Below are 20978 nucleotides of genomic sequence, written 5' to 3' on the forward strand. Positions count from 1 at the left end.
AAAACAAATAAATAATGAAACAAATAAATAATGAAACACATAAAGAATGAAACACATAAAGAATGAAACACAAAAACAATGAAACATTTTATTGATTTGTGAACATCTTTCATAAAGTGATTTTAAAGTTGCAGTTTTTCTATTTCATCATTTTGGGTTACCTTTTTCAATTCTGCTTGGAAGTTAGGACGATAGTTATGAGAACTTGCATCACATTACACATAATTGCATCACACATATTGAAAAAGTGTAATAATTGGTCAAGCGTTTGACTCAAAATTTAATGTGCTTTAATGACGTTTAAAAATTGATCGATTAACAAAATCATTTTTCCAAATGATTGGACAAAGCAAATATGAAAAAGTTTCTGTGATTGATCAATTTTTCTTTATACAAAGCTAAGGATTTACGTAATGGTAATATCGTTTGTTTGAAGATTCGAAAATACATTTTTCCAAGAGTTCGAAATGATAAATCGCGAAACATCGATTTTGAAGGAAATGAATCACCCCAATATTGTAAAACTTCTTGATATTGAACAAGATGACACCAAGTTTACATTGGTTCTCGACTTTTTTCCCATAGACTTGGCTAAATACATAATGCGTCAACAAATACAACCCAACTTGCTTAAGTCTTATGCATATCAACTATTATCAGGTCTGAGTTATCTTCATTCTAAAGGAGTAACTCATCGTAATATAAAACCCTCAAGTATTCTTCTTGATGCAAATGGGTACCTTAAAATCAGAGATTTTTCGTGGGCTAGATTTGCTAGTCCACAGGTTTCTACACCAGATTTCGCGGCACCATATTATCGTCCACCTGAAATTTTTCTTGGCGCAAATTTATACATAAACTCTGTTGACATTTGGAGTGCAGGTTGTGTTCTTGCTGAAATGATTGTTAGAAAGCCTTTGTTTTTTGGTGAATGCAATAATGATATACTCCACAAAATATTTAATATCATTGGAACTCCAAGTGAGGAAACACTACTCACGTTCAAGCAGCTACCAAGGTATAATGACGATTTTCCAGAATCTGAGCCACAAGATTTGGCAAATCTTTTGCCTAACGCAGATGCACAAATAATCGATTTGATATCCAAAATGCTTCAAATTGATCCATCGAAAAGAATCACAGCGAAAGATGCTCTCAGCCATCCTTATTTCAATGATTTTCAAGGACTTAAGGGTCTTTTTAAGTCTCCTGAGTCGATTCTGCTTAGTACTCGTACATTTATATCATAATGCAATTTTATAAAAATTCATTTTAAAATATTTTCTGGTTGTGATGCTTAAACTTGAGTTATCAAATACTAAACTCCAAAAATAAATTTTTTTCAAATTTCAATCTCACTAAAATTTTTTTATGCCATTCATTAACCCAAAAAAGCAGTTAGGATTTTTATTTCTTTTTCAAAAATCCAATAAAATACTTTTGCTGATAAATTTTACTTCGCTGAAAAAATCGCACACATCTTGATCAAGTACGTCTCAATATTTAAACGGGTAAAATAACCTGAATTTATTGAATATTTTACACGTGACAAAACGGCCGACCTTTCATGAAAGAAGTCAACCTATCCGCTAAAGGGATAGTAAACCTACAAACAAACAATATTACCGAAGACTTCGTTTTCTATGTTGACGAAAAAGAATACCATTGCAATCGTGTTTGTGCTGATTTTATATCTCCAAATATTTCAAGACTTCATTTAATCGACCCTACTATCAACTCATATAGCATAAAGGTGCATGATACCGACGGAAATTTTAATAAAGTTATTCAATTAATGAATGGTCATTCTGTTTCTGTTGATGAAAATTCATCACAGTTCTTAATGCATATTGGAATGCTTTTAGGAAACAACGAACTTGTTGAAAAGGTTGCATCGGAGAAAGACTTAAGTATTGAACAAATTTTAGAGCACTTTTCGCAAGGAAATGTATTCCAAAAAGAAGTCGATAAATTTGCTTCAATACTATCTGAAGTCAGTTCTGACCTTGTCAAGAGCATTGATCCCAACATATTATATCAAATATTGACCAATGAAAATCTCAAAGTCAAATCAGAAAGTGCATTATTGGACGTAATCCTTGATCTTATTGATTACGACAAAGAAGGAAACCTTTTTTTGTTAGATGCTATCCACTTTGAAAACATCAGTAATGATAAAATGCAAAGATTCATCAAAACCGTTACATTTGAAGATATATCACCAAAGGTTTGGGATTCACTATGTCAGCGTATGCTCATGGAAGCAGGAACAACCTTATCAACAGAAACTTCAAAATCTGACAATTCAATATCTTCCGAAATTATGGAATTTCCATTTGAAAAACCTTTTGAAGGAATAATTGCATATCTTACGAAGAAGTTTGGTGGAAATGTGAATGAAAAAGGTGTTGTATTGATATCAGCTGAAACATCACTAAAATCGCCAAATAGACAGCCGCCAATTGTTGCCGATTTCGCGTCATCGCATTATTACCTTTCTCTTAATTCCAAAGTGAATTGGATCAAATTCCATTTTGTCAATTTTTCAGTAACAATTTCGGCTTACACATTAAAATCGCTTCCTATTGGTCCAAGGGGAGGACATCTTAAGTCATGGGTAATAGATGGATCTAATGATGGTGAGAATTGGACCGAAATTGATTCACGGCTTAACAACACCGACCTTAATCATAAAGATGCAGTAAAAACGTTCCAATGTAAGAACCAAATCGAATCAAGCTACATACGGATTAGACAGATCGGAGAAAATCATGCTGGAAATAATATCATGGGCGTGTGCGCAGTAGAATTTTATGGGAAACTTTGTAGCAAGGCACCAAGCAATTGATATCTATTTAAAACGCGGATTGACTTACTAAAAATCTTTTTATATCCTCGAAATAGAGATAATTATGTTGATGAACTGACTTTAAATTTCGATGGTATTATCGAATTTTTTATGTAATTGGCTATTAATTTTTCTGCTGGTGATAATATTTTTGACTTCTTCACCCGATAAAGCCGTTGCACTTTTCTGTTTGGGAGATATTTTTTCAATGTAACGATATGTATCTTTCTGTTGGGAACGATATTTAAAACTTTGAATTATTTAACAATCATTTTCAATTTTTGTCTGACAATATTATTTGTCATAATAATATTTACATAGTTTACTAAAAACAAATCTGTCTTCATTGAAATTAGATGACAGAAATTGTTGGCTGAAACGAAACGGTTTTTACAATTTTTATAGACAAATATATTTATAAATTATCATTAAATCAATCATTTATTCAAATTATGTTCTAAATTTTATATGTTGAGTGTTTTTCAGTGATTCATTATTCTCAAAATACTCTACTTTTCGAGATATGTGAAATCGCATTCAATTATCGACGGTTTTGAAAAAATTTATAGCAGGCCCGCCAATATCCGACCGTTAAAAATTCAGAAAAAGATGATCGATCTTCACAAAATTCAATACTAGTCATTTGTTCAAAATGCACCAAAAGCAAACAGCAACAACAAATCAGAAATCTCAAAACGAGTGGGAAACATATACAGCGCTAAAAAGCATAATTTTTGGTTTGAATATAGATAATTTTGCTCAATCATCGAATTTTATTATCAGCAAGTTTTGTTAAGAATATCCAATATCTTCTGATATCATTATATTCCAAATGATATATATATATCTTCTGATTGATAGTAATAATTTTGATATATATTTGAGATTATTACAAGAAATTGAAAAATTTGAAGTAAATAATAAAATCAACTCAAAAATAATAAATTTATTTTCTCAATTTCTACTTAAAGAAAACACACAAGAATCATTTTATTTACTTAATTACATGATTAAGTATAATTTACTTGAATCAAAATTCATCCAAAATATACGTGAACCATTTTTTGTTCATATTAATCAAGATAAATCAGATAAATATAAATATTTATTTGATCAAGAAAATATTGCTTATGAAGAACTATCAAAGAATGATTTTGCACTTCATAAGCAATTAATTGAAGAAGGAATTAATCCAAAAGAAATTGCAAAAATAATTCGAAATGATGAAATAGAAAAACTTCAAGAAATATCATCACAAACACATTTTAATTTTAATCAAATAATTCCAAAATCACTTTATGAAAGATGTTCATTTATTAATCATAAAAATGTTACATTAATTGATTATGCAGCATTTTTTTCTTCTGTTAAATGTTTTAAATATTTACTTATGAATGGTGCAAGTGTAGAAAACACAGGTAAATATGCTGTCGCAGGTGGAAATGAAGAAATCATTCATTTATGTGAACAAAATCATTCATCTTTTGAAGGTGCATGTGAAACAGCAATTATGTTTCATCGAAATGAAATTTTTAAATATATTTATGAAAATAAAATTGAAGATATTAACAAATTAAAAAAATTAGGAAAAAAATGCGTTTCATATTTTAATTATGAAATTTTTACATATTTAGAAAAAGAAGGAATGAAAATTAATAAAAATATCATTAATAAAGCAGCAAAAATTGGATATATTTTTCTTGTAAAATATTTCATTAAAAATAATCAACTTCCAGAAAATATTTTAGTTTTTGCTTCATTTTCAGGAAATATTGAACTTGTTACATTCATTTTAAAGCAAAAAGGAATTGATATTAATGCTAAAGATATAATTTGTTTTAACAATTTAATATATCTAAATGATATTTGGAAATTATTTAAATTATTTAAAACAGCACTTATTTTAGCATCTGAAAATGGTTATACAGAAATAGTTAAATTACTTCTTGAACAAGAAGGAATTGATATTAATGCTAAAGATATTTATTTGTTTTATTTGAAATTTATTTTAATAATTTTGGAATATTTCAAAATAATATTTGGAAATTATTTAAATTATTTTATACAGCACTTATTTTAGCATCTGAAAATGGTTATACAGAAATAGTTAAATTACTTCTTGAACAAGAAGGAATTGATATTAATACTAAAGATATAATTTGTTTTAACAATTTAATATTTCTAAATGATACTTAGAAATTATTTAAATTATTTTATACAGCACTTATCAAAGCATCTTTAAATGGTCATATAGAAATAGTTAAATTACTTCTTGAACAAGAAGGAATTGATATTAATGCTAAAGATATAATTTGTTTTAACAATTTAATATTTCTAAATGATATTTGGAAATTATTTAAATTATTTAAAACAGCACTTATTTTAGCATCTGAAAATGGTTATACAGAAATAGTTAAATTACTTCTTGAACAAGAAGGAATTGATATTAATACTAAAAATATTTATTTGTTTTATATAATATTTATATTAATAATTTCTTATTTCAAAATAATATTTTGAAATAATATTTTGAAAATATTTTGGACAGCACTTATATTATCATATGAAAATGATCGCACATAATTAGTTAAATTTAACAAAGCTTTGTCAAAAAGAATTTACTTTGGGTAAAAATTTAACTCAAAACAGATCCAAATTGTGTATTTTTAACCAAGAATTTTGAGGAATCGTATTTCCAGGCAGACTTGGGCAATGTTCAACGAAAAAAACGTCACTTTTCTCAACGTTAAAAAAAACGTAAAGTGCCTTATATTTGATGAAGTTTGGACCGAAAGATTAACTATCTGTAATTAAATATCGAATTTAAAAAAATCACTTTGATTATAGTTAACTTATACAGCAAATAAAATGTATATAATTATCACATAAGCGAATATCAAAATCTACATTTCTGATTTTATTTTAATTTATAAAATAGTAGTGTGAACAATATCTGATAATAAATAAATAGTAGTGTAAATTATATTTTTTATCAGTGAACAAAATAAATTAAATGAATTTTTTAGATGTTTATTAATATAAATGAAGAAGAAACCATCACCTAAACATTAATAATGGATGGGCTCATAAAAGCATTTGTCGAATGCACAGAAACGAACAACAGAATAGAGAGTATCCCATCAGAAGAAACTTCAAATGATAACCATTTTGATTCTTCTTATGCTCTATTAAACATTTCAGACAAAATAAATTACGAATTAGAAAGTTTAGGACTTACAAATTAATCGTCCAAAAATGATGAATGCTATGAAACACCAACCAATTTCATTAACTTTATAAATAACTTGAAAGGAAGAAACATCACTAGATTTGATGATTTAAAGACAACAATAAAAGATGAATCAATTAAAAATATTTGCCCATTTTCATGTTGCGATTCGAATCTATATAAGAAAAATGTCAGTATATATTATATGAAATTCGTATGCAGGTTTCATACAAAGAAATTATATGAATGTCATATAATGCGACTTACTTTTACAATTTAAATATATAAAAAAAAATATAATTTATCGGATTAATTATGAAAACCTGTCATTTTTCAACGAATGACAAAACCGCATTGCTTTCACAGGTACTTCAGGACTTTTGCAGATCTTTTTTCCACAAACTGATTTGCGCACTCAAAAAGCACCAGAAAGTTCTTTAAATTACTCACACGCGAGTTTGGGCGAAGCGATCTCTGTTTTAGCTCTTCGGTTGCCCTATTGATATTTCCCCACCATTTGACAGCACTTAGAACATCTTTTTTCAGTTGCTTTCTTGGGATTTCCCATTTGTCCAAGAATTCACATACTGTTTCTTCGGATGATTCTAGCAAAAATCTCATCAGTGTTCCTGTTTTTAATGGTTTGAATGATTTAAATGGCGCATCATTAATAATGTCCATAAGTTCAGAAACAGATGGCTCTTTTGTATAATAAAGATATGTACCACATACAATCATATGTAGAAGTGCACGAATAGAAGAGTATATTAATCCAGAAGTAATTTCGAAGTTCCCTAATTTAGAATTTTTCTCAAGTTCTTCAGGTATCTCTGTTTTTATCTGAAATAGTGAAAAAGTCCTTTCAATGATATCTGTAATTCCGACACTTCCATTAGATTGAGAGCTTAAATTCACGTCAATTATTTCAGCACGAATCAATTCAATAAAAAGTATAGTTGGATCATCATTTTCAGAATTTGCTACAAGAACAGCTCTTCCCCATGGACTAAGTCCGCCACCAGGAGCAATATATTCATGTGCTGCAAGGAACTTACGAATACTTTCTTGTAAAATCATTTTTTTAGTTATTTGTACATCTTTGATTTCAGGGGGCCCCGAAATTGACTGCAAACAATTTAACAGTGTAGTGAAATTTTTGGATGAAATATTTTGTAATGAAAGAATATCGAAAAATCGATGTTCTCCTGTTGATTCTTCGAATTGAATGCATGGGACATCTTTAGATCTTGATTGGTTTAAAAGGAAAAGTAAGAAATCGTTACTAGGCGGTGAATCAGGGCTTGAAAGAACCCTATTAAAAGAAAGATTTGTTAAATTTTGAAGATATGAAAAATAAATACCACTACATCGATTTAGGTTATTAATGCAGTTTTTAGGGAGACAAAGGTTATTTGGTATTCGAACTTGAGGAATTGCTAGACGAGGCTTTTTAATAATTCCAATGTTCACAAGCGAAAGAGTGTTTATTGGAATTTGTGGTATTTTTTTGCCAAAAAGAGGAGGTAAAACTCTCCAATATAAACGTTGATTTTCTATTGATGGAGCAGTAATATCTGGAAGTGTATGTTCAGAAATTAGATCATTAAGGATTTGTGGATTACTCTTAAGAACTATAAATTGTGAATTTTCAAAATCAATAAAATGAACCCAATGAGTAACATCATTAAGAATTACACTATAATTCGTCATTATAGCATTTACAATTTTATTTTTAAACATTGATGCTAATTGGGCATTTGTTGTTGAAATTGCCTGTACGCATCTAACGTTGAGCTTCTGAAAAATTTTTATTGATTCTTCCTCGAAATAGAAAATGATATAATCCAAATAAACATAAGAAATTCCTGAAAAAACAAAAACAGGTTCTACTTTTAATTCCCTTAGTTCCTTTATTTTTCTTTCTAGAATATTATGTAAAGCTGAAAGAGAAGTAACGTTTTGGCAATATATATCAAAAAAGTGAAAAAAATTAATTCCCAAGTAAAAAGTGTTTTTGATAGATGAAAGAGACACAGGAACCGCTTGAATGTTAATTGCTTGATTCCTGGGTTGCATCATATTTTGGTAATATAAGGGATCGATTTTTTTTGAATGGCCATTGAGAAGATTTTCCTGTTTACGATCAAAACGTTCACAAATTCAACCAACCAATGATTTATTTAAGAGGTTGATTTTGCACGATTTTGCCGATAGACGAATTCAATGAATGTGAAACGGTTTTCTCAACGTCAAACAGAAAGTCAAAAACAAATAAAAGCAAACATCGTATTTATTGATAATTTTTATATATCGAACGAACCAATTTTTATGAATGTTGCCTTCCCAATATTAAACTTACCGACAACATTCAATTTCCCACCAGGCAAAAAATGTAACACTTGTTTCACTTCAGCTGGAGCTTTAATTTTATTCACTTCAGCGCCAGCAACGAAAACAGCGTTTGGTTCATTGTTATCATATTTTAAGTCATATTTTAGTATGACTTCCAAATCTATTTCATTTTTACAACTTACGCAACATTTTAATTCGTAAATATTTTCTAAGATTTTTTCCAATTTATATTCGACATCAAACGGAGGGAATTGTAACGCTTTAATTATTTCATTATTTAATTTAATATGTGTAAAAGGTAAAACACCTTTTAATCCGTTTTGTAATTTCCAATTTAATTTTATTGAGTTCTGAAGTTTAAACTTCAATAAAAGTGTTTTCCAAATAGTTATTAACTCATCTTTTGTTAGCGGAGAATTCTTTTCTTTAACAGCATTAGCTTCACACTTTCGAATATGACTTCTATCCAAACCTTCACATTCGAAATTCGTAGTGTTTGAATCAATATCAATTTCAAATCGTTTAACTTGAAGTATTAATGAACCGATTTCATTTGCTTTAATGAAAGTCTTTTCATTTGTTATATTTGATGATATAATTATTGGTTCATCTAAAGGGTTTTCGATGATAAACATTAAGTTAATTGTACCTGAATCAAAGTCATCATGATCATCAAGTGATATATCTTTAATTAATTTAATCTTTGGTCCTGATTTGATTATAAATTGTTGATTAAGTTCAAATCGTCTGAAATATAATTCATTTCCATAATCAATAGCAAATGATAATAATGAATTAGTTTCATCTGAATTAAAGATGATCGAAAATGGATATGTTTCATTATATTGAATTACGTCAGGTAATGATGGCTTAATTAATGGTGGATACTCAATAGGTAATGAAGTAGATGTTAATACTGAAGGTATTGCAGAGAATTTTATGTTTTTGATTTCAATAGATTTATTTGATGGATTTATAACTTCGAAGTTAAATTTTAATATCGAATTTTCTATTATTTCGGATTTAAATTGTGTAATTTGTTTAAATGTTAATATCGGAATTTGTTCAACAATAGGAAATGTTAATGGAGTTTGTAATTTATAACTTCCATTAATATTCCCAATTATATATACAAAGCCTTCTAAAACAATTTCTCCAATTTCACATGCTTTTAATATTAATGTAGTAGTGATAGTTTTCTTTGAAGGAATTGTCAAAATCGTTGGATATGATATTGAGTTTGTAGCTTTTAATGATATCTTATCAAATGTTAATGGTATTAAAAGTGGGTTATATAATGTTAAACTAAATGATAATTCATCACCGGATGAACATATTGTTGATATTGTTTTCTTCTCAAGTGGCGAATATATAAACACATTTGATCTTCTAAATTTAGCTTCTTGAACTGGGTAAATTTGTGGCAAAAATGTTAATTCATTTACATTCATTAATAATGTCGCTGGAATATCAACGTTTGTAGGTATTAATGATAATATTAATTTTTGTTGACGTTCATGGATAACATGTAAATACTTTAATAAATATTCTAAAAGTTGATTCTTAATATGACGTGGAACTGATTGTGATACAAATAATTCGGTGGCAGGTACAATTCGTTGTTCACACCAATCATTTCCTTCAGTAATACTTTTGACGTATTCTTGTAATAAGAAATCAGGCATTTGGAAGCCTTGTTTCATTGCTTTACTACATCGAAATATAAATGTTCGAACATTTCCTGTATGTTTTAATAATAATAATGTTAATGATATATATTGTGATTGATTTTTATCTTTAAGAAGTTCTAATGATTTTAATAATAGAGTTCGACTAACTTTAGGATAACGATATGAATTACGTAATAAACATCGAACATATGCTGTCTTATCTGGTAAACGACTCGAATATACTAAAGAAGAAATAGCTTCTGGTGGTAATTGTGTTGAATCATCTTTAAGTAAAGAAAATTCTTTCTCATAAAATGATTTCTCGATTTCAAACTTAATACCAACGCTTTGGAATACTTCAAATGACGCGGCGGTTACTATCGGCGGGGGTTTGTGTTTCATCGATGATGAAAAATATTGAGATGCTTCATCAACTCCTCCTAACATATAAGCATATGAACCAAGCTGAAACAATGAAGGAGATTGATCTTTGGAGTTCTTAAGATCATCACAAAAAGGTTCAAGTTTCATTAGATAATCTGTTACATATCGTACAAATCCTTCACGAATACGACGCGTGATATCTGTGTCTTTATTGTTTGATATTTGTATAATGTTAAGTGGAAGTTGATCTTCATCAAAGTCGGATGTTGTGAAAACAAAAAGAAATGGGGTTGCTGATGTTTCTGTTTCTCGAACAATTTTGTCAAACATTGCATGAAGAGAAAGAGCTTCGTCAATAGTGTCTGCTTGTGTTGTGCCTATAACAACATGATAATCTAAATGTGGCATTAATGGATCTGTTAAACGGAGTAGAAATGGTAAATATGTTAACGATTTACATTTTGTTAATGAAAATGGTACGGTTCCTTTAAAGTTGAAAACTGTGGGTGTAATTGTTTGAGCATCAAGTTCAAGAGTATTACATAATTTATCAAGAATTGTAAAAACAGTGCCAAATGTGCTTGAATGCTTGTCTCCAACTGGCACCAAAAGAACTCTGAATTTTCCTGTTTGAGCAAAGAATGGAATATTTTCTAATTCAATCCCCATTTTGAGTATATTTCATGTCACATTTCCTTTAACTAATTAAAATCCTTTTTGTGCTCATATTTGTTTCATGACGATTAAATATTTAAAAATGTGTCATTAAGTTATTTACACATTAATTATTCTTCTAATTAAATCTTAAACTTTTTTTTTTTCAATTTAGGATAGTGTTTAGATATGTATTAGTATCAATCTTTAACTAGAGATTTTTGCCTTAACTTTCTATTCATTGATCCAATTGATGCTATGCACATTATATTTTTCAAATGTTTGGAATCTGAGTGGAAGAAAAAAATTTTTGGAAACAATATTAAGATTATGGGTTCGTTTTTTGAAATTGAAAAAAGAAAAAAGAATTTAAATGTCTTAGATTAATTTTTAGTAATGATGATTCAATTAATAATCAAGATGTTTTAGCAGCTGTTATATCACTTATGCTAAATGTATTTTGGATTGCACCATCCGCCATTTTATATAATGGATTCCATTTAGCTTCAAAGTTATTTCTATCATTTTCACTTAATCCATTTGGATTAGTTCTTTGCTTCAGTGCATTCAAATCATTTTTTAATACACAGTCTCCTTTTGTTCCATTTGTTTTGGCTTGTACTGTTCAAGTGAATCATATTTACTTACGAATTGGGAATAAGTTGAAATTGAACTCATTCCATTTAATGCGTTGATGTCTTCTTGTAGTAAAACATTCATTTTTTCTGTTTTGCCGGGTGTAATGTAATAAGTTTCGTTTGGACAGCCTCTACTATATGCAGCACCAACAGAAAAATTAACATCACTATTATCACCATAATTAATAATGTAAGTTGTAACTTTTTTGAACTTGATATTATATCTTCTCATTTCCTACATTATTATTTTCATGAGCAATCATAAGTGCTGTTTTATTTAATTTGAATAATTTCCAAATATTATTTTAAATTATCATGATATTTGTAAAATAAATATTTTTCGCATTCATATCAATTCCTTCTTGTTCAAGAAGTAATTTAACTATTTCTATATGACCATTTTCAGATGCCCATATAAGTGCTGTATTAAATAATTTAAATAATTTCCAAATATTATTTTGAAATATTAAATTATAAAAATAAATTTTAAATAAAACAAATAAATACCTTTAGCATTAATATCAATTCCTTCTTGTTCAAGAAATAATTTAACAATTTCTGTATGACCTTTATAAGATGCTAAAATAAGTGCTGTTCTAAATAATTTAAATAATTTCCGAATATTATTTTGAAATCCTGAATTATTAAAACAAATTCTAAATAAAACTAATAAATACTTAGTACTAAGTTAATAATTTAAACAACATTAAATCAAACAGATAAATATTCTTAGCATTAACATTAATACCAAATTATATAAGCAAATTCCAAAAAATAATAATAAGTATTAAAATAACACCAAATAAGATAATAAAAAATTTGTATCATCAATATTTATCCCTTCTTTCATAATGGGGTTGTTGATTTTTAAATCATTAGTCATTATTATGCCATGCTGAAAATGAGAAATAAGATGATTTGTTTGGAACTCTCATTCTTTAGCTGTGCTGTGAATCATATTCCACTTTTTGAATTAAACCTAAAAAATGGAAAAAAATCTTTTGTTCATATTTTAATGTTAAAGAAATTCTTATATAATTTTTTTACAACAATGTATTTTTTCACTGCACTGTATGTTTTTTATAAATAATTAATTATATACATGAAAAACAAATTTCATTAATTTTGAAACATCATGAAATGGAAATAAAAATCATTGCTATGAATATGATCACCATGAATTCCTCATTTGTTTCATGGATATTTAATCAAGTATACAATATATTGTACATTACATTACATTACATATTACAATATAAACATTTATATGAAGTTGTGCGGAAATTACTTTTGAATGTTGTTTGTTTTGTTCATTTTTAATCATAATTTAGGAATCCATAAATCAATAATATTAATGAACAGACTTAGTGAAATCTGCATTTACTTTTTGATTTAAAATAGCTTCATATTAAAAATGTCATTTTACTCCAACTAAATTTATATGAACCACATTGGTATATATCAAGCCGAACAAAAATTCAAATATCGATAAGCAATACAATTTTAAAAGCATTCACAAAATTTCACTGTTTATTCAATTTTGAATCAAAAATATGATCGGTAAATGACGATATGAAAATTTTTCACTTCATAACATGTCGAAATCCAAGGAATTGCAAACTCTTGAAACAATTCAGCATACAATCTTGAACTTAAATAAGGAAAACATTGCATCATCAGTATTATCAATAATGAATTTTTATGATGATAATTATCCTTATTATTTCAACATGCTTATTAGTCAAATGATCTATATGGTATACATTAAAAGACCTTTGGACATTGATATACTGATAGAATTTATGCAGGAAATTGAAAAATATGAAAAAGACAACAAAATCAAATCCCTTATCTTTGATGTCTTTATCGAATATTTTATTCCTTTACAGAAACACGGTTTATTTTATATATTCGAAAGGTTCATTGAATTAAAAATAATGGATCCAAAAATTTTAAATCGATTTCAATTTCCATTTTTTATGCATTATAACTCTATCTATAAAAATCTGTCTAAATATGCATTTACAGATAAAGGGATGTATGAAAATTTAGAAGAATACCAAAAAGACGACTGGGCACTCCATAAAAAATTCATTAAAGAAGGTATTAATCCAAATGAACTTGCAAAAATAATTCGAAATGATGACGTTGATAAACTTCAAGTAATAGCAGCACAGCCAAACTTTAATTTTGATCAAGAAATTGAGCCATCAATTTATGAAAGGTTTGAATTTGTAAACAAAATAGATGTTACACTTATTGATTTTTCTGCATATTTTGGAGCTGTTAAATGTTTTAAATATTTGTTGCTAAATTGTTCACATGATACCATTGAACTTGGTAGATATGCAGTTGGAGGTGAAAATTTAGAAATAATTCATTTATGTGAACAATACCATATATCATTGAAAGGGGGATATGAATCAGCAATTGAATTATACCATAATGATATCTTTAAATATCTTTATGAAAATAAAATTGTTCCATGTAATAATTTGGAAAATTTGGCAATTAAATGCATCAGATCTCACAACTATGATATTTTTAAATATTTAATGGACAACGGATTACATATTACCGAGAAAATTATTAAAGAAACTTCACGAGATGGTAATTTATTACTTTATCAATACTTTAGACAAAACAATCAAATTCCAAAAGATATTTTATTATATGCAGTCGAATCAAGTAATTTTGAAATTGTTAAATATATTATAGAAAATGATAATATTGATATAAATGCTAAAAATATTTATTTTGAAAGTTTTATGTTTCTATTTATAAATTTGGATTTCATTATAATATTTGCTATTTAAATAAATTATTTACAACACCTGTTATGATTGCAGCTGAATCAGGTTTTACTGATATAGTTAAAATAATTTTAGAACAAAATAAAACTGATATAAATGAAAAGGACATTTTTTTATTTTATTTAATATTTATTTAAACAATTTTATATTACAAAATAATATTTGGAATTTGTTTAAATCATTTAATACAGCATTTATTTGGGCAGCTAAATCTGGTCGTGTAAATACCATTAATTATCTTCTTCAACAAAAAGGAATTGATATCTATACTCGAAATATACATTAATTTTATTTGAAATATATTTTTGAATTTTGAAGTTTGTTTCTAAAATTTGGAAATTCTTTATAATATTTCGAACTGCTTTTATATCAGCATGTTATAATGGTAGAATTAAAACAGTTGAAATCCTTCTAAAATTAAACTATGATATTAATGCACAAGATAATTAATTATTTTATTTAAAATTCATTTTTCTGACAAAATATTTCATTATAATAATTGGAATTTATTTAAACTATTTTATACAGGACTTATGCTTGCAACTCAAGAAAACATAAAAGATATGGTTAAGTTACTTCTTGAACAAGATGGAATTGATATTAATATTAAAGGTTTTTATTCACATTATATAATATTTAACATAAAAATTTAAAGTCTATAAATAAAATTCGGAAATTACAAAAATTATTTGAAACAGCACTTTCAATTGCAACTGCAAAGAAGTACAATGAAATAGTCGAAATGTTAAACGAGAAAATAAAATAAACAAAATAAACATTTCAAGCATTTATTTATGGTTTTTCTTGAATTAAATCAACAATTACCATTGATTTGATGCTAAATAAGAAAAGTTTTCGAAGTGGAAAACAATCTTTGACAATGAGAACTTCGGGAACAACTCGAAGTTTTGAAAATTTGAAATCTTCGCTGGATGAGTAATATGATAAATGTGGATTTCTTTGGTAAATTTTTCCAATTTCTTGATTAATAATTGAATGAATTGTAAATACATATCTAGATAGTTCTCTTTCAAAATTAGCTCTTGTTTCATCTGGAAATGATGGCATTTGTGCAGATATTCTAAAAAATGACCAAAAATCTTGAATACAATCCCAAATTTTTGTTTCACGATTTTTATCTAATAACATATAAAGTCGATAACACTCCGTATTTTGTTGATCAATAAATTTGTCTTTATCATTAATAATCATTGGCGCGAAAGTTCTCATTTTCCAATTTCATTTTGCACATCATTATTATTTGATGTAAAACCGCCATAATTGACAGGTTTACATTTTGGTGCAGATGAATCTTTCGGTAGACGGCTTATATGAAATTATACAAAAGTTTCATTCATCAGCACAAATCCCTTATACCGAAACGCAAATTTTTGATTTTATAGAAAAATCATTTAGTCATTTAGAACAATGTCATTCCCAAAATTTCCTTAATTTTCTTGTTGAAGAATATAAAACATTTTCTAGTTGCAAAGATTATTTTAAAAGAGTCAAGAACCTATCTTTAATATTAAAGAATTCTAGTCAATTATCATCAATAATTGTCGGTTATACCTCATTAACCAAACTTTGGATTCAATCCGCTGATACAGTTCCAGGTATTAATGAATTTATTGATGAATTATTTAAAACATCTCGTGATACAAATCAAGTTCCACATGTTCAAACCATTTGCAGTCAATGTCTTTTAGAGATATATAATCACTATCCCGATCTTATCAAAATTCCTTATGACACACTTATCGAATGTTGTAATTTACAAGTTCCAACCGCATTTCCAGAGTTAGCCATTGACATGAATGGCAGCACTGATCAAATTCTTGATTACTATTCCAAACGCTGGTGGTATAATTCACCATTTGAGACCACATTTGTCACATCCATATTCCAACCCGAATATCCATTAATTCCAAACGATCCAATTCTATTACACATTTTCATGACACAAAACAAAGTTCCACGCGACACGTTATTATCATTAATCAACACTCCATTAAGTAGTTTTGGAGTCTCATCAGTATTATTAGGGTTTAAAGACACATTTTCATTTAATGGCGATTCGTTATTTACACCATTTGATACCAAAGAACAAATTGCATCGAAGTCACAACTTTTACCGCCACTTATCGAGTCGATAGAAACTAATTCAACGTTATCAGACTTTGTAAATCATTCGCCAACAAGTTCAATTGTTTCTGCAGTGTTTGAAGTTGCGTCACGATTTAAGCCACGCGATTTATTTAAGTTCTTTCGTAAGTATTATGAAAAGACATCGAACTTTGATAATCATTGGGTCAAATTATATGAAACGCAAAACTCTAAAGTCCAAACTATGTTACGAAGTTATTTATTAAATTATCCGAAACGTGAAAGTTCGATTCGAATAATGTTACAAAATAATATTCCAACGTTATCGATCATTAATAACATCACTGAAGATAACTCGTTAATACTTTCAGAGTTTATTAATTCAACGAAAAATGATTCACTTGAATCGATCACAGCAATAAACAAATTAAAACAATTTAATAATAACAATGAAAAAACAATTGAAACAAGTCACAAAAATGAATCAAATGATAATACTAAAACACCAAACTTATCAATCGAAAACTCTATGTTTAACATCGTCGATAAAGTAATTACAACTAATGACCGAACTAAAACAATGATTTTGTTATCAATCGAAATAAATGGGAATTTAAATAACAAGAATTCACAGGTTTACGCCGCGCGTTTTCAATTGTCGAATCCAAATTACTTTGTGAACGATGGCATCTCCGTAGTTTCATCGATAATTAATGGCTGCCAAGTCCAGTTTGAAATGGAGCCTAAAAAATCGGGTCCTTGTAAATTAAGGGCATGTTGCATCTATACGAATGTTCATGGAGAAACGAAGTTTTCGTATTTGAATGATATCGATGTAACATTTGGCGAATTGTTATCGCCTTTGACGAATGTGAACGACTTTAATAACATTTGGGAAAAGGGAATCGAGTCAAGAGTTACTTTACAAATGAAATTTAATGAGTTTATGAGAGTCATTAACTCAACCGTACTATCGAACGGATGCATAAAAGAGAACGAAATAATGAAAGTAATGGCAGTGACGCCCGACGGAGCGCAGATTGCAATGAAGGCATTCGCAATTGGGAATAATACGGCAGTACACTTTAAGGCACCGAACATCGAAATGTTGGAATTAGTCGATGAGTATTTGAGGACATTCACTAATAAGTAAAATTTCATTTGATTTAACATGAAAAACTTTTTTTTCGATTCATTTTATCGCGTACAGTTTTTTGTCAACAAATTTGTTTATTGTGCTCAATTTTGAGTGGTTTATTCATGTCAAAAGTGAAAATAAAGTACAACCGCTGTGTATCGGCAGAGAATTTGTGCGCATTTTGAACGTTTTTTTGCCCTACAAGTGATGATGATGGCTGACAACACAAAAAACATAACAGATCAGATACAAAAAATTAGGAAATTAGTCCAAAACAAGAAGTACGAAAAGGCTTCAAGCCTCGTGACAGAGTGCTTACAAATTTTGAAGAATCGTGAATTTTATTCATTAAAATCTTTTCTATATAAGTTCATGGCGGATTTGCATTTTTATACAGCAGAAAATAACCAAAAGAATGGATACCAAGAATGGGCATATTGTTCTTTCATATGTCTATCAAAAAATTATATTCATTTTCTTGAAAATTATCAAAATGAATGGTATGAACAAATCAAACAGATTCCAGAAATTTGCATTTCCCTTGTAAATCATGACCCAAAGCCATCACAATTTTATTTCCCATTAAATATCGACGCTGGTTTCATATCATCCCATTTTATTGCCAACAAACCAACAAGCTTTGAGATGAACATTATCTCTTTATTCCCAGAACCCCTAAAAATATCTGAAATTACATTTTATTTATCATCAGATACTAATTCCGATTTCCCATTACAAATAACAGACACACTTGAGCTCAAACCTAACAAAGCATGCAAGCAAAAGAAGGAATTCATTCTTGGTCAAGATGAGCAAAAGATAGAAATTGATCATTACTCTTTTAGAATCTGCAACGTTAAGTTTATTCTTCCAAAATGCTTATTCACAACCAAACACTATCAAGGTCGGATGCAACAAATCACAGATATTTCAGGTTATCACATTACTAAAGATCGACCTGAATATGCAATCACTGGAATCCCATATCCAATAACTTTTAATATGAGTGTGGATGAAGGACGTCCAAGCTGTGTGTTTACATGTTTTGTTGAAATCATCAATCTTCATAAATTAAAAAAACAAATCATATCAGACAAAAAAGTAATTGAACAAGGGCAAACAGGAAGTTCAGTAATAAAACTAGAGATGAATAAGAATGCTGATTTTTCTTGTAGGATTTACGTCAGCTTTCAATCCACAGGTGAAAGCGTTTCAACGCTTTTAGAAGATTTTCAGCTCTCATTTCAGGAACCGTTTACAATCACACAAAATTTCTATGATGAAAACAACCAACTTTTACATAAGTTTACAAACTTCTTTTCAAAGAAACGCTTAACGGTCGTTACCCATTGTACTCTTTCGATTCTTGTTCCTCTTTCAGTAAATCGTGTTGAAGTATTAAATAAACCAAACAACGTAGAAGCAACAATTGTACCTTTTAGAACACCTTCAGTCGTTAATCCAGGAGAAACATTTACAGTTGTCACTATGCTTAAAGCAGATTCACCTGACTCTGATGAAAGTTCTCATGTTTCATTAAAATTTGATTACTCACCACAAATATGTTATCAAGGTAACTATAGTACAATCATAAAATTCCCTCATATTGAGATAATTCCAAATCTAATAAATGTTGAAATAAGCTATAATACAATAGCATATCAATTCCAACCACAATCGTTCTCGCTAACAATTAAAAGCGACAGTGATAATCCAGAATTAATAACTTTCCTAATCTTCGAATCTGATGATTTGATCATTGACGGTCCAACATGTTACTCAATTACATTAATGCCAAAAGAAAAACGTGATCTTGAAATAACATTCTTTGCTCTTAAGATTGGTGAAATAGGATTGCCATTGATGAAAATAATGAAAGGACCACAGACACTTTGGCAAGCATCACCCAGTTTATTTGTAATGTTCCAAGCGAAGTGAGTTGTATTTATGTAAAATTTATCTTTTGTTTTTATTATAGATATTTGATTTTTCTGAAACATCACCAGCACTAAAAAAAGAATTCCCAAAAAACAAAAAAAAAAAAAATTACTGTCATTAATTTTATATGACAATAAATGAATTTTAAATTTTTACTTCATTCCATTTTCTATGCCATTTATCAAAGTAAATCATGAATGAAAAAGCGATTTTATTGAATGCATTTTAAGATATAAATATATGTAACACTTTTTACTCAGATTATTTGCGACATTTCTCAGCATCCACAATATATTTTCAGATATATCCAAATTTGATTTTATTATCACCAAGCTTGTATTTAATTTCACTAATCAAAGATCATGCAGAAAAGCACAAACTGGTGGAAAAAAAATCGGTTTCACTTTTTGAACGTGATTCTATTAAAACCGATCAGAAAGTACTGCTAATTTTTTACAACCCGTTTACCTCATCGATTTAGCGAACGTTAACACACTTCCCCTGTCAAAACAGTTTTTGACTGATGACAGAAAATGATCATTTTCACAAATTATATGAACAAACTTTTTCAAATTTGTAAACTCAAAATCTTTATACAAAATATTTTACAAATTTCTTTGAATTTTTTTGGTTAAAATTGTATCAATTTGTACGATTGTTTATCTTCTTGTTCTTATTTCCGATATTATTAGTGATAAAATCCTGGAGTAATTTACAGCATGCCACATATCACTACTCTTCGATTTCTGATCAGAGTAATAAAAGTTCGGAAACAAATCCACAATATATACTTAATAATTTTAAAACAGGAGACCATGCTTCAATGTTGCGCTTCTCAAGGTTTGCTAATTCCAATAACAAATTGCTAAAAAATGTCTATAATAATCGTCAATCTAACGGAAATATACAAGCTAATAACCATTTATCCAAAATCAAGAATACAATTGTGGAAAATCCTTTTTCTCTGCCCAAAGTCAAAAATAAACAAAAAATTTTTGCATTAGTTCAAATACATTTACTAAATCAAATTCATTCACTTTATCTAATACATTTACTAAATCAAATTCATATATTATTTCAAATACATTTATTAAATCAAATTCATTCTCTAAATCTAAAACTTTTACTAAATCGAATACATTTACTAAGTTACAAACATATTATTTAACATTTCTGAATAGTGGATCTTTAACTCATTCATTTATATT

At 28.1% G+C, this 20978-nt stretch overlaps 5 protein-coding genes across 5 annotated transcripts; 4 read left to right on the forward strand and 1 right to left on the reverse strand.

Moving 5' to 3' along the window:
* Positions 1 to 467: 467 nt before the first annotated feature.
* On the forward strand, positions 468 to 1250 carry GO595_003707 (cyclin-dependent kinase 2; the record flags this gene model as incomplete). Its single annotated transcript, XM_067916758.1, has 1 exon — positions 468 to 1250. The coding sequence occupies one exon, from the start codon at positions 468 to 470 to the stop codon at positions 1248 to 1250; it is 783 nt and encodes a 260-aa protein (XP_067775994.1).
* A 317-nt stretch (positions 1251 to 1567) lies between these two features.
* Positions 1568 to 2848, forward strand: GO595_003708 (F5/8 type C domain containing protein; the record flags this gene model as incomplete). The annotated part of the gene is made up of 1 exon (XM_067916759.1): positions 1568 to 2848. One exon carries the CDS (start codon positions 1568 to 1570, stop codon positions 2846 to 2848), a length of 1281 nt encoding a protein of 426 aa, XP_067775995.1.
* Positions 2849 to 6437: 3589 nt separating this feature from the next.
* On the reverse strand, positions 6438 to 11152 carry GO595_003709 (uncharacterized protein; the record flags this gene model as incomplete). The annotated part of the gene is made up of 2 exons (XM_067916760.1): positions 6438 to 7359; positions 8826 to 11152. The coding sequence occupies 2 exons, from the start codon at positions 11150 to 11152 to the stop codon at positions 6438 to 6440; spliced, it is 3249 nt and encodes a 1082-aa protein (XP_067775996.1).
* Positions 11153 to 15894: 4742 nt separating this feature from the next.
* On the forward strand, positions 15895 to 17847 carry GO595_003710 (uncharacterized protein; the record flags this gene model as incomplete). The annotated part of the gene is made up of 1 exon (XM_067916761.1): positions 15895 to 17847. One exon carries the CDS (start codon positions 15895 to 15897, stop codon positions 17845 to 17847), a length of 1953 nt encoding a protein of 650 aa, XP_067775997.1.
* Positions 17848 to 18477: 630 nt separating this feature from the next.
* GO595_003711 (uncharacterized protein) lies at positions 18478 to 19770 on the forward strand (the record flags this gene model as incomplete). Its single annotated transcript, XM_067916762.1, has 1 exon — positions 18478 to 19770. One exon carries the CDS (start codon positions 18478 to 18480, stop codon positions 19768 to 19770), a length of 1293 nt encoding a protein of 430 aa, XP_067775998.1.
* Positions 19771 to 20978: the final 1208 nt, after the last annotated feature.

The sequence above is a fragment of the Histomonas meleagridis genome (genome assembly GCF_020186115.1).
Source record: "Histomonas meleagridis strain 2922-C6/04-10x chromosome Unknown contig_23, whole genome shotgun sequence".
NCBI lineage: Eukaryota > Parabasalia > Tritrichomonadida > Dientamoebidae > Histomonas > Histomonas meleagridis.